The 17,119-nt window shown below is 54.7% G+C and overlaps 1 protein-coding gene across 3 annotated transcripts in view; it reads left to right on the top strand.

The window, feature by feature from the left end:
- The window catches only part of LOC123935911 (protein Shroom2-like), a 135,108-nt gene that overhangs the window by 112,336 nt on the left and 5,653 nt on the right, over positions 1-17,119 (top strand). For all 3 annotated transcript variants that reach the window (XM_045996755.1, XM_045996754.1, XM_045996756.1), the window contains exons 6-8: positions 4,146-4,781; positions 9,868-10,392; positions 11,564-11,735. In XM_045996755.1, coding sequence (XP_045852711.1) covers positions 4,146-4,781; positions 9,868-10,392; positions 11,564-11,735 — 1,333 coding nt within the window. The remainder of the gene's footprint in view (positions 1-4,145; positions 4,782-9,867; positions 10,393-11,563; positions 11,736-17,119) is intronic.

The following is a 17,119-nucleotide window of genomic DNA, read 5'->3' as shown; positions in this document are numbered from 1 at the left end:
TATGAAGGATCAAATAAAATACTAAAAGGGTAGCAAAGACCCCAGAAAAATGCGCTGTAACCAAATGAGAAGAGACCCCAAATTGTGAGGGGGGGGGAGAGAAAGGGGATACAAAGAGGTTCAGAAAAAAAAAGAAAAAAATTTTAAAAATAAAACAAATAAAGAAAAAATATAAAAAAGAAAAAATATATTTTAGATAAACTAGTCAAAAAACGTCAAAAAAGAAAAGGGTAAAAGTTTTAAAAAAAATTAGCAGAAGAAGAAAAAAGAAAGAAAAAAAATTAAAAAAAGAAAAAAAAAATTGAATTAACCGCAAGACTAAAGAATCATGGGGAGAAGGCCATGAGTTCCGTGCTTTGCTTTCTCCTCCTCTGGAATTCTGCTGCTGTCTTAGGAATTGAACCTGCTTTCCTTGATAGATGAACTTCGTCCTGGCTGGATGTTTTGTTGATCTTCTGGGGGAGGGTCCTGTTGTAGTGACTCTCAAGTGTCTTTGCCCGAGGCGGGATTGCACCGCCCTTACCGGCTGGACTAAGTAATCCGCTCCGGTTCACTTTTGTGAGCTTCTGTTCCCTGAAGCTTTCCGTAGAGTTCCTGAGGACGGGAATGAAAATTGCGGCCTCCTAGTCTCTGGCCCGGAGGAGCTGAGAGCCTGGAACCCCACTCCTCAGTGCGCCCCCAGAGGACAGCACCCAATCACTCCCGTATCCTCAGCCTCCAGCCACGCTCCGAGCTCACCCAGCCTGCGACCGGTTCAAGGTAACCCTGAGCTGAGAGTTCAGTCCTCAGCTCTGTCTCTGTAGCTGGCTTCTCTGTTCTAATACCTGCAAGCTCTGAGACACTCCGGCACCCCCGATCCTTCTGAGACCCTGAGGGACCTGGGGTCACGCTAACCCCGCGTGGGCTTCACCCCGGTTTAGCCTCAGGAGCACTGTCCCTCAGTGGAGCAGACTTTTAAAAGTCCTGATTTTGTGCTCTGTTGCTCCGCCGCTTGCCAGGAGCCGGCCCCTCCCACCGCGGTCTATCTTCCCGTCGTTTTAGATTCACTTCTCCGCCAGTCCTACCTTTCAGAAAGTGGTTGATTTTCTGTTTCTAGAATTGCTGTTCTTCTTCTCTTCCATCTCCCTTTGGATTTGTAGGTGTTCGCAATGTTTGATAAGCTATTGAGTTGATCTCCTGCTACCTGATGTAGTCTCAGCCTGCTATTTCTCCGCCATCTTGACTCCTCCTCGTCACCATTGACTTTATACTTGAAATGAGAGCGCAGCAAAGGATGCCCCACCAGGGACACAGGATGGAGCCCGTGGGACCTTGTGCCTGATGTTAGGGTCCGTGATCAAAGGAACGAGACTGACACAAAGCGAAAATCAAGCAAAGTTTTATTTCACGCCATGCATCAGAAACCAAACTGCATCAGAAACCAAACTGCATCAGAAACCAAACTGACTGGTAGGTGCCCGAGTCTTGCTGGGACCACCGCCTCCCAGTCGCTGGGGTCCCCCCTGGAGGCTCCCTGCCTCACCCTCGCTGTACCACAGACCCACTCCCGGCATGGCTGCACCGTTGGCTCTTAAGAGGGTGCTCCTGATGGCGGCACTGCCCGAGGCGGAGTGGCTGCTTGCGGCGGCGCTGCTGCTGCTCTGGGCAGTGCTGCTCGCGGTGGCGCCGCTGCCGCTGCTGCTCTGGGCGGTGCACGGGGCGATGCCGCTTGAGGTGGCGCCGCTGCCGCTGCTGCTCTGGGCGGTGCATGGGCGATGCCGCTTGCTGTGGTGCCGCTGCTGCTGCTGCTCGCGGTAGTGCACGGGGCGGCGCCGCTCGTGTTGCAGCTCAAGGCGGCGCCGCTGCCGCTGCTGCTCTAAGCAGTGCACGGGGCAATGCCGCTCGTGGTGGCACCGCTGCTGCTGCTCTGGGCAGTGCTGCTCGCGGTGGTGCACGGGCGATGCCGCTCGCTGTGGCGCCGCTGCTGCTGCTGCTGCTCGCGGTGGTGCACAGCTCTTGCTAAAAAAAAAAAAACCTCCCCACTCCAGCCTCACAGACCATCTTTTATAGAGGTGGCTGAGCCCCGCCCACACACAGGTGGCCAATCGGATTTCAACCTACCACAGTTAATATATGCACACCCCTCTGACTGAATACGGCTATCTGGCCTGGCCCGCCCCTATATCCGGGGTTTTTAAGTAACTTCTTTTTGCTAACCAGGCCCCTACACCTGACAGAAGCCAGGACACAGCCCTTAGGCACACTCTGTGCAGCCGATCTTTCTCTCCAAGTCCTTATTTCCTCATCTGCAACTTCTCCTGTTTCTGCAAAGACCTTGCCCCTTCTGTCCAGAACCCACGCTACAGATAGATCCCTATATGGATAACATGTTAAATGTGAATCCACATGCCCGAAAGCACTTAGATTAAAGCAGGACTTTGTAGCTAAATTGTGTGTGTCTGGGAGCACCTGGTGCTTTCCTGCAGGTCTGTGGATGCTGTATTCCAAGCATGTTGGTAGGAGAGGAGAAAAGATGCAAATGTGGCTCAGCGCTTTGAAACGAAATATTGGGGAGGCATTTGTGAATTGATGTGAATTAAATGTTTTATGGTCTTCAGAGGCCAGTGGCTGAATGGCAGGGAGGCATTCCGCGCCTGCAGCGGGTCAGACCCCCTCGCGCATGCCTGAGCCATGAGTTGCACGTCTCGCACTGCGTTCTCAGCGCCACGGGGTTTCAGTGTGACTCGGTAGCCAAACAGCTGCTCCACTCTGTTCCGCAAACATCCATTGCTGTGTTCAAGTTATTTTGAAAACTTCTAGTTTCTTTTAGTGTGTACCTGATCATGTATTTTTCTTTTTTTTTTTTTCTGAAATAGCTGACTTCCGGGAACTGGGTTAATATTTTAAGCTCTTGTGCTTGGCTGTTTTGCCGTGTGTCTTCTAAGCTGAGGCGGTGTGTTAGCGTCTTGCCCGCAGACATCAGTGCTGCCCTGTCTCTCTCCGGGCCCTGCTGGGGCTTGAGTTCCTGTGCCTTCTTCCAGATATGGAGAGCCTCTAGCTTCTGGTTGGGGCAGGGTCTGGCTGTGTCCCCCACAGCACAGGGTTGGGGGGCTGGCCCCAGCTGGCGGACCGTGGGGAAGGGGAGGGAATTGGGCATGGTGTGGGTTTCCACTTCTCCCGAGGACATGGTCAGAGGGACATGTGCAGGACACTGGACTTCAGGATGGCAACCACGGGTGGGGATGGTTGGGACGTCTGTGACACTCAGGCCAGGCATCCTGTCCCAGGTGCCGGCTCACTCCTGGGTCCCAAGGCTCCTGCCCATCGTGTCAAGGGAAAGCCTTATCTGACTGTTCCTAGGAGGGTCCGTCTCTTCTGGGCGCTAGTGCTCTGTGTCCTGGTTCCCCCGTTGCTGCCCTTCTTAGAGTTTCCTTTAACAGCACAGTTGTCTCCTCAGTGCAAAACTGCTCTTCCCTGAACCGGAGATCCCGTCGGAAGCTCACTTTGTGACTCCAGTGGAAAGAAACCAGGTGTTGGCAAAGGTGTGCCCCTGCTTTGTTTCAGGCTTGGTCGTTGTTAGCCCATGAGAGTTGGCTACAGCGCAAATGCACACCCGGGAAGCCTGCGGTGGGAGTGTTGGGGAGGGTCTTTCCATGGGGGGGTGTGTCTGCACATACTAAACACACACAGATGTGCCCAGAAAGTGAAGACAGAACTGGAAACAGATCACAGGATGGAAACATCAGTGAACTACTCGCGGTGCCCAAAAGTCTGTTTTTCTCCTTTTTAGTAACACATGACTGATTCTAAAGAGTTTGTTTTTTAAGGTTATTATTAATAAATGGATTTGTGGCTCATGTTTGAAAGTTCTAGCCCTTTGTATGTGGCAATTTCCCAAAGTAAGCCACATAAAAATACTGTTGTGACACGAAATAAGGATTTCTGAATCTAGCCGTAGGAGAATTTTCATCAGTGTGGTTTTTTAAAATGTTTGTGTGAATTTTTTTGCCCCAGAATGCAACCTGTGTGTGCACATGTATGGGAAATCATACACAGATTTAATTCCTTCAGACAGTTGCAGATTATGCAGATCTGGGTTCTAGTCCCATTTGAAGAGAAGATATTACTTACAATCGTTTGCTCATTTGTATACTTTCTCCCTCTAGACAAGGAGATGCCCAGTGTCCAGAGGTCGGTTCGGCGGCACAGCAGGATCTTCCAGAGCCGTCCCAGGAGGCCCGCTGCCGAGCGGGGACCCTACCTCGAGATTACAGATACCCAGAGGAAACACTCGGCCCAGCACCACACGTGCCGGACACCCCTACGGCCCTGCACACTTGGGGGCAGGACCCAAGGCCCGTGAACACTGCAGCGCTCCCCAAGAAGCTAGCCCCACAGAGGCCGCCGCCACCCAAACGTGAACCCAGGCAACTCAAGGGCCTGGCCGGTGGCCCGCCTGGGGCTGCTCACCTAGGTGCCCGCAGCCGGTCCCTTGCGCCTCTGTCTCCGGAGACCCTAGAGGCGTGTGTGGACCGTCTGTCCCTGTCCCACAACCCCTGTCCCTTGGCGGAGAAGCTGAGCAGTGTGCAACCCAAAGACGGTGTGAGGGCGGCTGGCGAGCATGGCAAGCGGCATGTAGATGAACATACAGCCTGTCTGAAGCGTGAGGCCCCGCTCCCTTCCAGGTTCCGGCCCCAGCAGATGTCCGCCATGGAGACTTCTCGCTCCCCTTCTCCTCAGTTCGCGCCCCAGAAGCTGACCGACAAACCGCCCCTGCTGATCCAGGACGAGAATTGCACAAGGTACTGTTCTGGGTGGGTGGGCTTGTGCTCTTCCCTTTCCTGGGCTCCCTCAGGAGGCTGCCGGCGCATCTCCTGGGTGGTGGATGGCGGGGGCCCTGCTTTGCCTCCGCATGTGGGATTTTCAGTTGCTCCTGGGGACTGACACCATGGGGGAATGCACAGCTGCAGTGGTCAATTGAATCTTGAACTAAGTGGGGGTACTGTCCTGTTCCAAAGGAGTGAGGGGGATGTGATGGAGGTGGGGGACCATCCCCTGCCCCTTTCACCCAAGGCGGGTGTGGATGTGCGCCTTCCGCACAGGCAGCTGCGCATCAGGCCTGTGTTTTCCCTAAGCACCTGTTTGTAACCAGAATCCAGTTTAAACTAAGCAGGAGACTTTCAGGAGAAATTGATGTTTTTCATAATGTCCAGTGTTTCCATACTGTTTTTCTTTTTTCTTTTAAGATTTTCTTTATTTGGAGAGAGCAGGCACGGGGTAGGGAGGAGCAAAGAGAGAGGCAGGGAGAGAGACTAGAGCAGAGTCTGCTGATTGTGGAGCCCGACGTGGGGCTCGATCCCAGGACCCTGAGGTAGTGACCTGAGCCACAGAGTCGGCCACTTAACTGACTGTACCACGGAGGCGCCCCTCCACAGTGATTTTTCCTGTATCTTACGTGAAGAGCCCACCTGCTGTACACCTGTCGTTACAGCAGAGGAACTGTCTGTCACGGTGCACGGAGCTGCGGTGAGAATTTCAGGCGTGGGGTGTCCGCCGTGCCCACTGAGACGTCGGCGCGTGTCGGGCCGGGGATTCACAAGTCCAGAGCACGGACAGTTTCCTTTCTCCCTCCTCTCTGAGGGCCTGTGAAGAACCGAGAACTGGCAGAAGTGAAGAATTTTCCTCTTGTTCTCTAGAGCAGTGTCTCTCAACTGGGGGAGGGCTGGTTTGTCCCCAGGGCACATTGAGCTGTGTCGGGAGAGGTTTTGGGTGTCACCGCTGAAGAGGGAGTGTTGCTCCTGGCATCTCATGGGCAGATGTGAGGGGTGCTTCTCCACATCCCCAGGTCCGCCCCATAGCCAGGAGCACTTGGAATGTCCCAACTGTCTCCCACTGTCGCCAGCAGTCACCTGTAGCCGTGTGCATCCATTAGTGAGAAATAAAATAAATTCCACATGTCATTTGGAGCCCTGTCAGCTGGTGGCACAGAATGCATTTATTTCCGTTGTTCCCAGAAAGGTCTGGGGAACCTTCCTGCTCTGAAGTCTCAATCTTGCTCTTTCTTTCTTTTTCTTTCTTCCCTTCTTTCTGTAACTTCAAAACCTCTCTGCAGAGAGCGCATTCCTGGTATCATCCTGTGTCTCCAAGTGTGGCAGTGTTCCCACAGCTGCCTCTGGGGGCCACAGCTGTGCTGTGTGTCCTTCTCAAGGTGGGTATCACGGAAGTAGCCTTGCAGCAGCAGGTGAAAGGAGGGAAAGGCAGTGCGGTGCTCTGTGGGGGGTGAGCATGTGCTGCTGCTGCAAGCCAGCCGGCCTTGGCCCCCGTCGGCCCCTCTCTCTGCAGTTCTAGTGGGAGCAGCACAGGCTCCTCCCACAGACACAGCCATGTGCTCCACGGTGCTCCTGAGCTGTGTTTGCTCTGGAAGGAGGCAGTAGCTTTCATTTTTTTCTTCCCTGAAGCAAGTTTGATTTTCTCATCGCGTCTTCCCTATGAGCTTAAGAAGAATTTCAGTAAGCAGTGACGGTATCATTGAAGATCCTGGTCAAGGGGAAAAGGGGTCTTTGGGGACCCACATTACTGAGTTTTCCATCCACTGTCTCATTGCAGCCAGAAAAGGTTGTCTTGGGCCCACATCTCTTGTTGTTGTGATCATAGAGAGCCGAACTCTGGTCACTGTCAGGACCCATACACCCAAATACATCCTCTCCGTTTGTCTTGGAAAGCGCGGTGAGGCGGGTGCTCGTGCGGCTTCTGGAAGTTGCTATCAAGGGAGTCGCTCATAGAGTCCTGAATTATGTTCCCCACAGTGTGTGTTGCGGGTCAGATCTGGTATGAACATATGCAATCCCATGGACCAAAGAGACAAAGGAGAAGCCAGAGCCCAGGGTTGGTGTCCACAGTCCGCTACTGGCGGCAGGTCAGCAAGGAAAGCGTGCTGCGGCGGGGCTGCTCACGCCTGTAGCCAGAGCTCGGCCCAGGGTTGCTGTCCTTACCCGGCGCTCTGCAGACTCGGGGTTCCAGAACTTGAGCCACTCCTCTCCCCTCCCTCCGTGTCTGGTGTCTTCCTCCTTCTGGTATTCCCCGGTCCCGTGTGTGCATGTGCCGGGCGCCTGCCGGGGCGCTCAGCAGGGGTGCAGGGCAGGCTCCCGCACCCATATGCCTGCTGAGCAGGTGCCCAGCCAGCACGGGGCTGCAGCCAACGCCGAGGGCAGGGTGCACCGTCGCTGCCTGGGGGTTTCAGAGTGGGCTCTCGTGCTGGAATGGGCCCCCGAAAATGCATCAGCTCCTGTCCTCAAGCTAGGTAGCTTACTTTCAAATCTTTAAAAGTTCTCGGCAGGTTTTTTGTTTTTAACTACAAAGTGGAAATGCTGGCCAGCAGCCTCTTGGGTCGTGGCCAGTAACAGACACGTGGTCCATCCTAGAAGCGCTCTCAAGGGAGTTTCCAGAGAGCCTGTTTCCATTTGGGCGCATACGACCGTGGAGTGCTGTGAGGCCTCCTTCGTGGCCACGTGCACAGCATCCGTGCACCCTGAGCCTCTGTGTGAGGGTCTCCGGAGTGGGTCCTGTAGCTCATCCCAGCCAGAGCGGCGTGCAGCTGACGGGCTCCCGTGGGCAGCCAGCGCTTTGAGAGGGGCCCTGGGTCATAGAGCTGGAGAACAGCTTAACGTACCCCACGTTCTCCATCTCTCTGCTCTTGCCTTTTGATTAGAAATTGATAAGATCTGGTTGCGTTAAGGTCTCATCTGTGTTCTGTCCTGACTTTGAAATATAAGTTCATCAGACTTGTCAAATGTGGAGGTCTGGACAGTTTTCACGAGGAGAGACCACCTATGGCTAGAAAACACCAGGAAGAGATGCTTTGCTGGGAAGTAATAGGTCAACGTGCGAAGGACATGTTCTCGTTGTATTCTTTTTTCCTGTCTTCCTGCCCTGGAAATCCAGTTTCTCTACAAGTTGGGGAAGATATTAATAGAGGCCAACTTATTAGTCACTAGGAAGGCAGCGCCTGGCTGGTTAAGTCGGGACTCTTGATCTCGGGGACATGAGTTCAAGCCCCACCTGGAGTGTAGAGCTGATTTAAAAAAAATTTTTTTTTTTCAGTAATAGGTGGTCTAGGTTTCTAAGTGTGGAATGAAAGGAATGAAAAGGGGAAGAGGGGTTCTTGTGTCTCTGTCTTTGCCTGGATAAGATGCCAGAAGCTTCCTTCTGCAGTTTAGCACATTTAAGCGGTATTTTCCGCAGAGCCAGTCTTTTAAAATTTATTCACAAAGAGGGGTATTTTCCGCAGAGCCAGTCTTTTAAAATTTATTCACAAAGAGGGCATTGGGGGTGACTGTACATGAATACCTAGGTAAAACATCTAAGAATTTCTACTTAGAGGAGAGAAGAGAATACAAAATTATTTAGCCCATACACTGCAGTAAACAGGGGGAAAAAATACTACGTTCTCAGCCACCAGTCAGAAGGTGAAAAAAAGGACTGACTTGAGAGCATTGGAATGATCCTTGTGCTACACAAAATTCGGTCCATCAGGGTCACACTGTAGAAGTGATCTTGGCCCACTAAGTTAGAGACAAGTGTGGAACTTTGGCTCTGTGATTTTGACTTGTGTTTTCCTTCCGTTGGGGGCACCAGCAGATGGCTCTCTCTCTCCAGTACGTCCTTTAAAAACAGTTGAAACAGGTTTGTCCCTGTGGCCCTGGTCCACGGGGTCCCTGGGTGTGGTCCAGCGAGGTGTAGCTGAGGGCACGAAGTGGCATGTGGGGAGCCCTGCGTGAAGGCCCGTTGCACTGACCCATTCCATGTTCTCTCCCTTTGGTGTGGGGGCCCCCACAGCTCCTTTCACTGCAAAACCTTCTTTATTAATTTTTTTTCTTTTTTCTTTTTTTTTTTTTTCTTTTGAGAGCATGTATGAGCAGAGGAGGGAGAGGGAGAGAGAAAATCTTAAGCAGGCTCCACACCCAGTGCGGAACTCCATGCAGGTCTCGGTCTCACAACCCTGAGATCTTGCCCTGAGCCGAATCAAGAGTCAGACGCTTAACCAACTGAGCCACCTAGGTGCCCCCCCACCTTTTTTTTAAAGTAAGCTGCACACCCAATAGGGAGCCCAGTGTCGGACTTGAACTCACAACCCTGAGATCAAGACCTGCGAGGAGATCAAGGGTCAGATGCTCAACTGAGTCCCCCAGGCACCAGCTCCTGCCCTTTTTTTTTTCTCAAGGAAAAGTGTGTCCTTAGTAAGTCACTTAAAATAATGCCAAAGCCGTGTGCCCTGTGTTTGCAGCCGAATGCTCATGTGTCTGTTTGAGAAGCCACATGAAGGGCAGCTTGCAGCGCGGAGCGGTGGGAGGCCGGTGGCAGGCGGCAGTGCGAGCTCACGGCCCGGGAGGAGGCTCACGCTGGGGCCGGCGGCGGCGGGCGCTCAGTGTCCGCTCCAAACCTAGCCGCCCCATCAGGAAGTCTGCCCGCGGGCTCCGCGGCTGTGCGCGGGCACCATTTGGAGGCTGTCAGGGAAGGCTGCCTGTCGCTGGCTTCCCCGCCCACAGAAGATGCACCTGCATGGGGCTAGTGGACGGGCGCTGACCGGCCGCGAACAGAGGTTCTCCACCTGCCTCAGTGAGTCCGCCCAGGGCTCCAACGCCAGGTGTCTGGAGGTGTGTGCGTGATTGGAAAGTGGAAGGTGCCTTGACACTTGGGGTCAGGAATCGGGACCTCCGCAGCCTCCACTCCCAGTCCTGGGTCGGGGGATCACAGAGGCTCCCGTCCCCACAGTGGCTGCACGTCCCCCAGCCGTCCGGGCAGGCAAGGGGCCCGCCGGTTTCGGCCCCATGTAGCCGACTGTGCGGGGGCTCACCTGGTGTAGTCAGCACACGGCTCTTCTCTTTCCAGGATCGAGCGGGTGGCGGACGGCAACGGCACGGTGAAGAGGGTGCCCGTCAAGATCGTGCACTCGGAGAGCCGGCCGGAGAAGGAGGGCCGCCAGGGCCTGGCCCATGCTGCTGAGCTGCCTGTGCTGCCTAGCGGACTGGAGAAGGACCAGATCAAGACGCTCCGCACGTCCGAGCAGTCCTACTCGCGCTTCTGCCTCTACAGCCGGGAGGACGCCGAGCCCGAGCCCCCGCGCCCCAGCGCCCCCATGCCCGGCGCCAAGGACGGCGGGGCCTCCCCCTCCGGCCTCAGCTACATGAGGGCCAAAGAGAGGACGGCCGAGGACCTGAAGTCGGAGGAGCTGGCCCGGGAGATCGTGGGGAAGGACCCATCCCTGGCCGAGATCCTGGACCCCGGTGTGAAGATGAGGACCACCATGGACCTCATGGAAGGCATCTTCCCTAAAGATGAGCACCTGCTGGAGGAAGCCCAGCAGCGCCGTAAGCTGCTGCCCAAAGTCCCGTCTCCAGGAGGCGCAGACCAGAAGTGAGTGCGGCTGCGGCGGGCTGCGGCAGGCCTCTTCCCTCCCAGCTTCCACCGTCTTCATGGCATTGGGCTGCAAGGGGCCAGGGCTGCCCCATGCATCTGTTCTCGCGGTGGCCTTCCAGGGGCGCATTTTCAGAAGCACCGCCCCATGCTGCAGCCCACGTTGGCTGCTGGGTGACCCTCCTCGAAGAGCCCCGGAAACCCGTCCCTAGGGATGCCAGCCGGAGGGCCGGCAAAGCTGAGACATTGCCACAGCTCCCGGGCATTCCTGGCTTCAGGCCCGCGGGCTTTGGGGTGATGTCCACAGGCTCCTCTCTGTGAGGACAGCGCCTCTCAGCTGGGACGCTGTCTTCTTCCAGGGGACAGGTGGCAGTGTCCACAACGTGTTTACTTGTGACATCTGGAAGGTCCTGCTGGCATCCTGTGGATGGAAACCGGGGAGGCTGTCCCCCCTGCTGTGCCCAGGGCTCCCCCATAGCAGAGAAGGCCCCACATGTCCATCCTGAAGGCTCCGGACGTCCATGGTGACAGAGGAGGCTTTGTGCTCCTGGTTACGGAGTGCAGGGAGCGGGTGCGTTGCCATGGCATTGGGAAACTGTCCTTTGCAGCCAGCCTCATTTGCAGGCTGCCTGCATGGGTGTGTGAGGTCGCACCTGTCCTGCTGGTGTTTGCTGTCTCCGTAAGCACCCTGCACGGACAGTAGCTGGGCACTGCGGGGAAACGCAGGACAGAAGGACAGAGCGGATGAGGCAGGCCTGAGGTGGGGACTGGGACACAGCAGCAGGCGGAGAGGCGCAGGTTGCGCTGGGGACCTTGGGGCCCTGCTGACAGTTAGCTGCATGCACGTGCTCCCTGTAGAGCTCAGGCCCCCAGCCAGAAGTCTCCCGCTGCTCCCTTCCCTCCTGGGTGGAGATTTTTAGACATCCCTGCTTATTGGACTTTTCCCCTTTTTAAAAAAATGGCGTTGTGTAGACTTGGAGTAGCCCTCTGGCGACGTATGGTTTAGTTCTAACATTGTCGCCTACTGCCGGCCCCCTTTAGCAGTCTCGTGCCCCTGGCCATGGTCCTCGCGCTGGCAGCACCGTTTGCTTGTCACAGAGCAGACTATGGACTGGCAGGGGGACATCCGGCGTGAGTCACAGCCGACTGAAGTTCGGACCTTGTTCCCCAGGAGAGAGGAGCCGGGCGCGCCCGCGGCCACGTCCCTAGCCACCAACTCCACGTACTACAGCACGTCGGCCCCCAAGGCGGAGCTGCTGATTAAGATGAAGGACCTGCAGCAGCAGCAGGAGCCGGAGGACGACGCAGGGAGTGACGTGGACCACGACCTGGCCGTGAAGAAGGTAGGAGAGCCCGTCGTCAGTGACCGCGTGGCGTGGGCCCTGCCCCGTGTGTCCATGGCTGTGGTGGTCCGTTTCTGTGTGGGACGGTGACATTCGGGGCAATAGTATTAAGCCCTTCCTGGCTAAGTGGGTCTCGTCTAAAATTCCTCAAGTTTCTTTACCTTTTTTTTTTTTTTTAAGATTTTATTTATTTACTTAGAGCAGGCGAGAGAAAAGGGGCAGAGGGAAAAGCAGACTTCCCAGTACAGAGGGAGCCAGATGCAGGATTTGGTCCTGGGACTTTGGGATCATGACCTGAGCCAAAGGCAGACGTATAACTCGCTCAGCCACCCAGGCACCCCCTTCACCATCTTGCGTAGTAAGATGCAGTCATGTTAAGTGGGTACCACTCTTAGTGAAAGTTCAGTCCATACATCTCTTCTCTCCCGTTTAAAATCTAAGGACTTGGAGCTCCTGGGGGGCTCATTAGGTTCCGCATCTGCGTGGCTCAGGTCATGATCCCAGGGTCCTGGCATCAAGTCCTGCGTCAGGCACGTTAGTGGGGGGTCTGCCTCTCCCTCTGCTGCTCTCCCTCCTTGTGCATTCTCTCCCTTTCTTAAATAAAATCTTCAAAAAATAATAAGTAAAAATACTATCTAGGGACTTCGCTGTGTGTCGTGCCGTGAGTCACACGTACTGTGGGAACATCCAGCTCCGGTGTCCTAACCAGCTGATCGGAATATCCCAGCAGTAGGTGGCAAGTGCTTTGTCAGGCCAAAAGCATCACTTGTTAAATCACAGAACCCCTCAGGCACTTGGGGATACAACCGTAGACGAAACAGAACGGAGCCCCGCCTTCCCTGAGGGGGAGCTTACGATCCGCACAAAAACACACATGCGGTCCGGGCTCAGCACACCATCGGCTGCGGACCACACGCGCACGGCCCGCCTCCTGCTTCAATAAGACCCGTTTCACGGAGACACGGCCGCACCGAGCTGTCGGGCTCTGCGCTCCGCTGGCCTCCACACCACCCGGAGCCGCAGACGTGAGTGGTTGCCCCGACTGCGCGGCCTGTAGAGGCGGAGGTCTTCGCTTGTTCGGCCCCTTACGGAAGGACTCCGCCAGGCTGTCGCGTAGTACGTTGGACGGTGGGAGAGTTCGGCGGGCTGGAGGGATGGAGCGAACAAAGGAATGCGGTTCCAGAGCGGGCCCGAGGAGGTGAGGCCTGGACAGTGACCTGGGTGGCGTGTGCGGGAGAGCCGTGTGGACGGCTGCGTGCCCTGGGGGGCGAGGGGCCTGCAGTGCTGAGTCCTGAGCGGGAGCCTCAGACATGTTGGAGAAGCAGCAGGGGCCAACGGCGGGCACCGTGTGGACAGGGAATGGAGGATTGGAGATGACGTCGGGGTGAGGTCGGGGACGAGTGAGTGCCCATGAGGTCAGGCTAGGGACAGAATTACTGCCGTCAGGGTCAACGTCAGCACCACTGTATTAGCCTTAATTCCTCGTGGTGTGTCGGCATGCCAGACCTGTGCCATCCAGGGGATGACCTGGCTTCTTGTTAGGAAGGCCTCCGCATTAAGTGGGGGAGGGAAGTGCCAAAGGTCTGCCTCGGAGGAGACCATGTACTGTTTCTTCCAGGGGCTGGAACCTGTGTCAGTCATCGTAGGAAAAGAAAAGGGGGGGACCAGCATTCTGTGAATGTTTTCTCTATGCTTACTGTTTTGGAAAAGAGCTTTCATTAAAAAAAAATGCCTTTTTTTTTTTTTAACATCTTGGCAAAAGATTTTGCTTGAAGTCTGTTTGTATCATTAGTGGTTTTAAAATACCACTGGTCGATGTCAGATATAATAGAAGAAATATTGTGGTCCACACACAAAAGAAAATTACTTTCAGTTTGGGAAAACGGTCACTTTTTGGTTCAGCGAGTTAAGGGAAGTGAAAGATAAGCATTTTCCTTTCAGAGGTGGCTTTTAGAGGCCCTGTATCAGGCTTAGGTTGCATTTTCTATTGTTGTTTTTAAATAAAGAATCAAAAATGCTTTTCGTGTTCATAAAACTAGAGAAAAATGTACACTTTACCCGATTCTGATTCAGTCCTGGAGCTGGATGTGAAGGACAGTGTGGTCCACGACATGCCCTTGTTTGTCGTGCTATGCCGATGCGGGGTGCGGCACGGCGTGCTGTGTCCTGCTCCCCTCGTCTCTGTGGCACTTTCTCGTTTTGCTCTTGGGAGGCGCGAGACGCTGGGGCGCCGCCTTCCCACAGGTGGCTGCTTTGGGATTGAGGTACATCCCTGTGGGGCTCCTGGGTGACTCAGTCGGTTGAGCATCTGCCTTCAGCTCAGGTCATGATCCCAGGATCCTGAGATCAAGCCTCGCATCGGGCTCCCTCCTAGCAGAGAGCCTGCTTCTCCCTCTGCCCTCTCTCCTACTCACGCTCTTGCTGGCTGTCTCTCTCAAAAGAATAAAAACTAATTTTAAAAAAGAGAGAGGAATCTCTGTGAACTTGCCTCCTGACAGCCTGCCCCGCCCAACGCAGTCCACCCCACCGCGCTGTGATTGATCTGTTGGGTTCCGTGTGCACCTGTCAGGCAATTCCACCCTGAACGACCAGGGCTAGAAATCACAGTTCTGTGCAGCGTTGGAAGCTCAGGAATCCTGTTTTTCGGCTTGAGTCGAGAAAGCCAGCTGCTGCCCTGTCTTTGCACCCTCCTCCCAGCACCCATACATGTACTGTGTCCCCTGGTTTGACGGCGTGGTTCTGCCCGGGGGAAAGGAGTGGGGAGAACTGTGCGTGCGTGCCTGATGGGCTATGACGGTAGAACAGCAAGACCCCGAGTCCATCGCCAGAGGGACTTCGGCTGCCATGATCACAGCATCACTGCATGCTCCCAGAACTGAGTGCCAGAGTGGGGATCCCCGTGTTTTAGGGGAAGACTGAGGACACAGGCAGGAGAGAATGGAGGACCCCACACAGACAGGCAGGGGAGAATTCCGGTGTCCGGCTGAAACAGGACCCCGGCAAGGCTAATAAATACATTTTTGTACGTGGGGCAGCTGAGGCCGACTTCCCGAGGGTGCCCTGGTAGACTCGCGGGGTTCTTCAGGAGAAGCACACAAACCCACGGGTCAACGTCAAGCCTCTCTGAGGGTTTTTCCCTGGACCCAAGAGGTGGGTGCAATGCCCAGAGAGAAAAGGCCTCATTTTTCCACGGAGTGGGACCAAAGTTCGGTGTCTGGAGCTATCCAAATAAAGGTGAGAGGCAGCGTTGCCCCTGCTGTGAGCCCTGGGGACTGGCCTCTGCCGTGTCGCTCTCCTCCCAGGCTTCCTGAGTGCTGCGGGCTGCAGAACATGAGCCGAGGGCCGGCGTGAGGCTCGGCTGGTGTGGCAGGTGAGGCCTGCCGCACCCGGGCCGGTGCTGAGTGAGTGGTTCCCATGCTGCCTGCACCAGGCCTCGTCCAAGGTCTTTGAAAGTCGCTGTCTGTGCTGCTTCTGGTGGCCCTTTAAGGAGGAAGGGGAGGGAGTTTCTAATAAAACCTTATGCAAGACATACAAGAGAATCAGAGGAATTTGGGCTCCTTCCAGAATGCCCAGTTCCACGTTAGCTCAGCTGGTACTGCAGGTTCGAAGGCACGTTTCCGTGCATCAGCATGAGATCTGCAGTACGATAGTTGCTGAAGAACAGTGACACTGGGAACGACCGGTCACAGCGGCCAGGCCTCCTCACCCACGCGCAGCCCTCCACATTTCCGGAGGTACTCATTCCGGTTCGCACTGGCTTCAGGCAAGAATTTGGAAAGTTCTTCTTCCCCATAATCCTGTAATTTATTTTGTGCTTTTCCCTCAAGTCATGGGTATCTGCCAAAAAGCCATCTTAGCCGTGGGATTCCAGGTCCACATAAAGCACGTCCCCAGATAGCTAGGTGCGCGGAGACGCAAGCCGGGGCACGCTTAGACGCCCACACTCGGAGCATCGACCATGTGTAGACGCGTACGGTTTTAACTGCCCGAGGGACGAAAATGCCTTAGCATCGTGGGCAGCTCTGACGAAAGGCCATGGCTTTCGGATCCGGGCACTAATTTTTATACATGTGTGTGGACTTTTCCCACCGGAACAGTCATCGGGACAGGCGCTTTGGGCCTGCCTGTCATGTGTTCGGTGCACCCCGGGAGTCGCTGACACCTGCTGAGTGTGGGCCACCGCCAGGGGCTGCCGATGGCTGCGTCACAGGCAGGGAGTTCACTCGACCTTCACATTGGGCCTCCAGGCGGGGGCACATGTTCTCATGGAGCCGTGGACATGGGGCTGGGGAGACTTCTCTCCCATGCTCTGCAGGCTCCTTCTGGGGTCGCAGCAATGGCCCCAGGATGAGGTATGGCGGCTCAGGTGACTTGCACAGGTCTGCTTTGTGCACATAGTGTGGCTCGTAACAGCAGAGTGTGCTAAAAATCCTGAGTGTACTTGAGTGTTCAGATGATACTGTCTGAGGGTTTGTGCCCTTGACTGTTGCTTTGGTTCTTGGACTCTCTTGGGGTCAGCCTGGCAGCATGCTGGTGGCACGGTGGCTCTCGGAACTCACCAGGTTTGACTCTCGGTGGACCTGGTGGCAGAGAGTTCCCCGTGATCGTCACAAAGTGTTTTTCCCAGTCAGGGCTCCTGGAGAGCCATCCCTGGGATTCTGCCCAGGTAGGGCAGGAGGCGGATCACCTTTGCCGCTCACGGCAGACCACAGGGTGCTTCACCTTGGGAAGGCAGCCCACGTAGATGTTTTTTTATGTTTGTCGTTTACAAAATAATCATGTAAAGGGAGCTGGGAGAGGAGCATGGGGGGTTGGTTGAAGGGTCCAAGCTTCAGTTGGGCAACACGAGAAAGTTGTGGTAGCAAAAGCCGTCCAAGCATGTGGACATACTTCAGGCCATTCAGCGGCACGCTTCAAAATGGATAAAATGGCCAATTGTGTTACATGGATTTCGCCATGTGAAAAAAAAATGAGTAATTTGTTTGCACTTTGGTCATATTCAGCTTAGGTGTCTCTAAAGGACTTTGAATTTTACTGACAGCCCTTTATTTGTTTTAGTTTTAAATTGCTCATTCCTTGTAGAATATACTTTTTTTTAAAGAATCTTTTTTTTTTTTAAGATTTTTTTATTTATTTCACACACAGAGAGAGACCACAAGTAGGCAGAGAGGCAGGCAGAGAGAAAGGAGGAAGCAGGCTCCCGGCTGAGCAGAGAGCCCGTTGCGGGGCTCAATCCCAGGACCCTGAGATCATGACTTGAGCCAAAGGCAGAGGCTTAACCCACTGAGCCACCCAGGCACTCCTAGAACATACTTTTTAATCATGCAATTTAGTACTGGGCATGAGACTTAGTAACTCTACTGTACGTGCAAGTCTTTAAATTG

Source organism: Meles meles, chromosome Y, assembly GCF_922984935.1.
Source record: "Meles meles chromosome Y, mMelMel3.1 paternal haplotype, whole genome shotgun sequence".
Taxonomy (NCBI): domain Eukaryota; kingdom Metazoa; phylum Chordata; class Mammalia; order Carnivora; family Mustelidae; genus Meles; species Meles meles.
The sequence above is the reverse complement of the archived record's forward strand: the minus strand, read 5'-3'. Positions and strand labels throughout refer to the sequence as shown.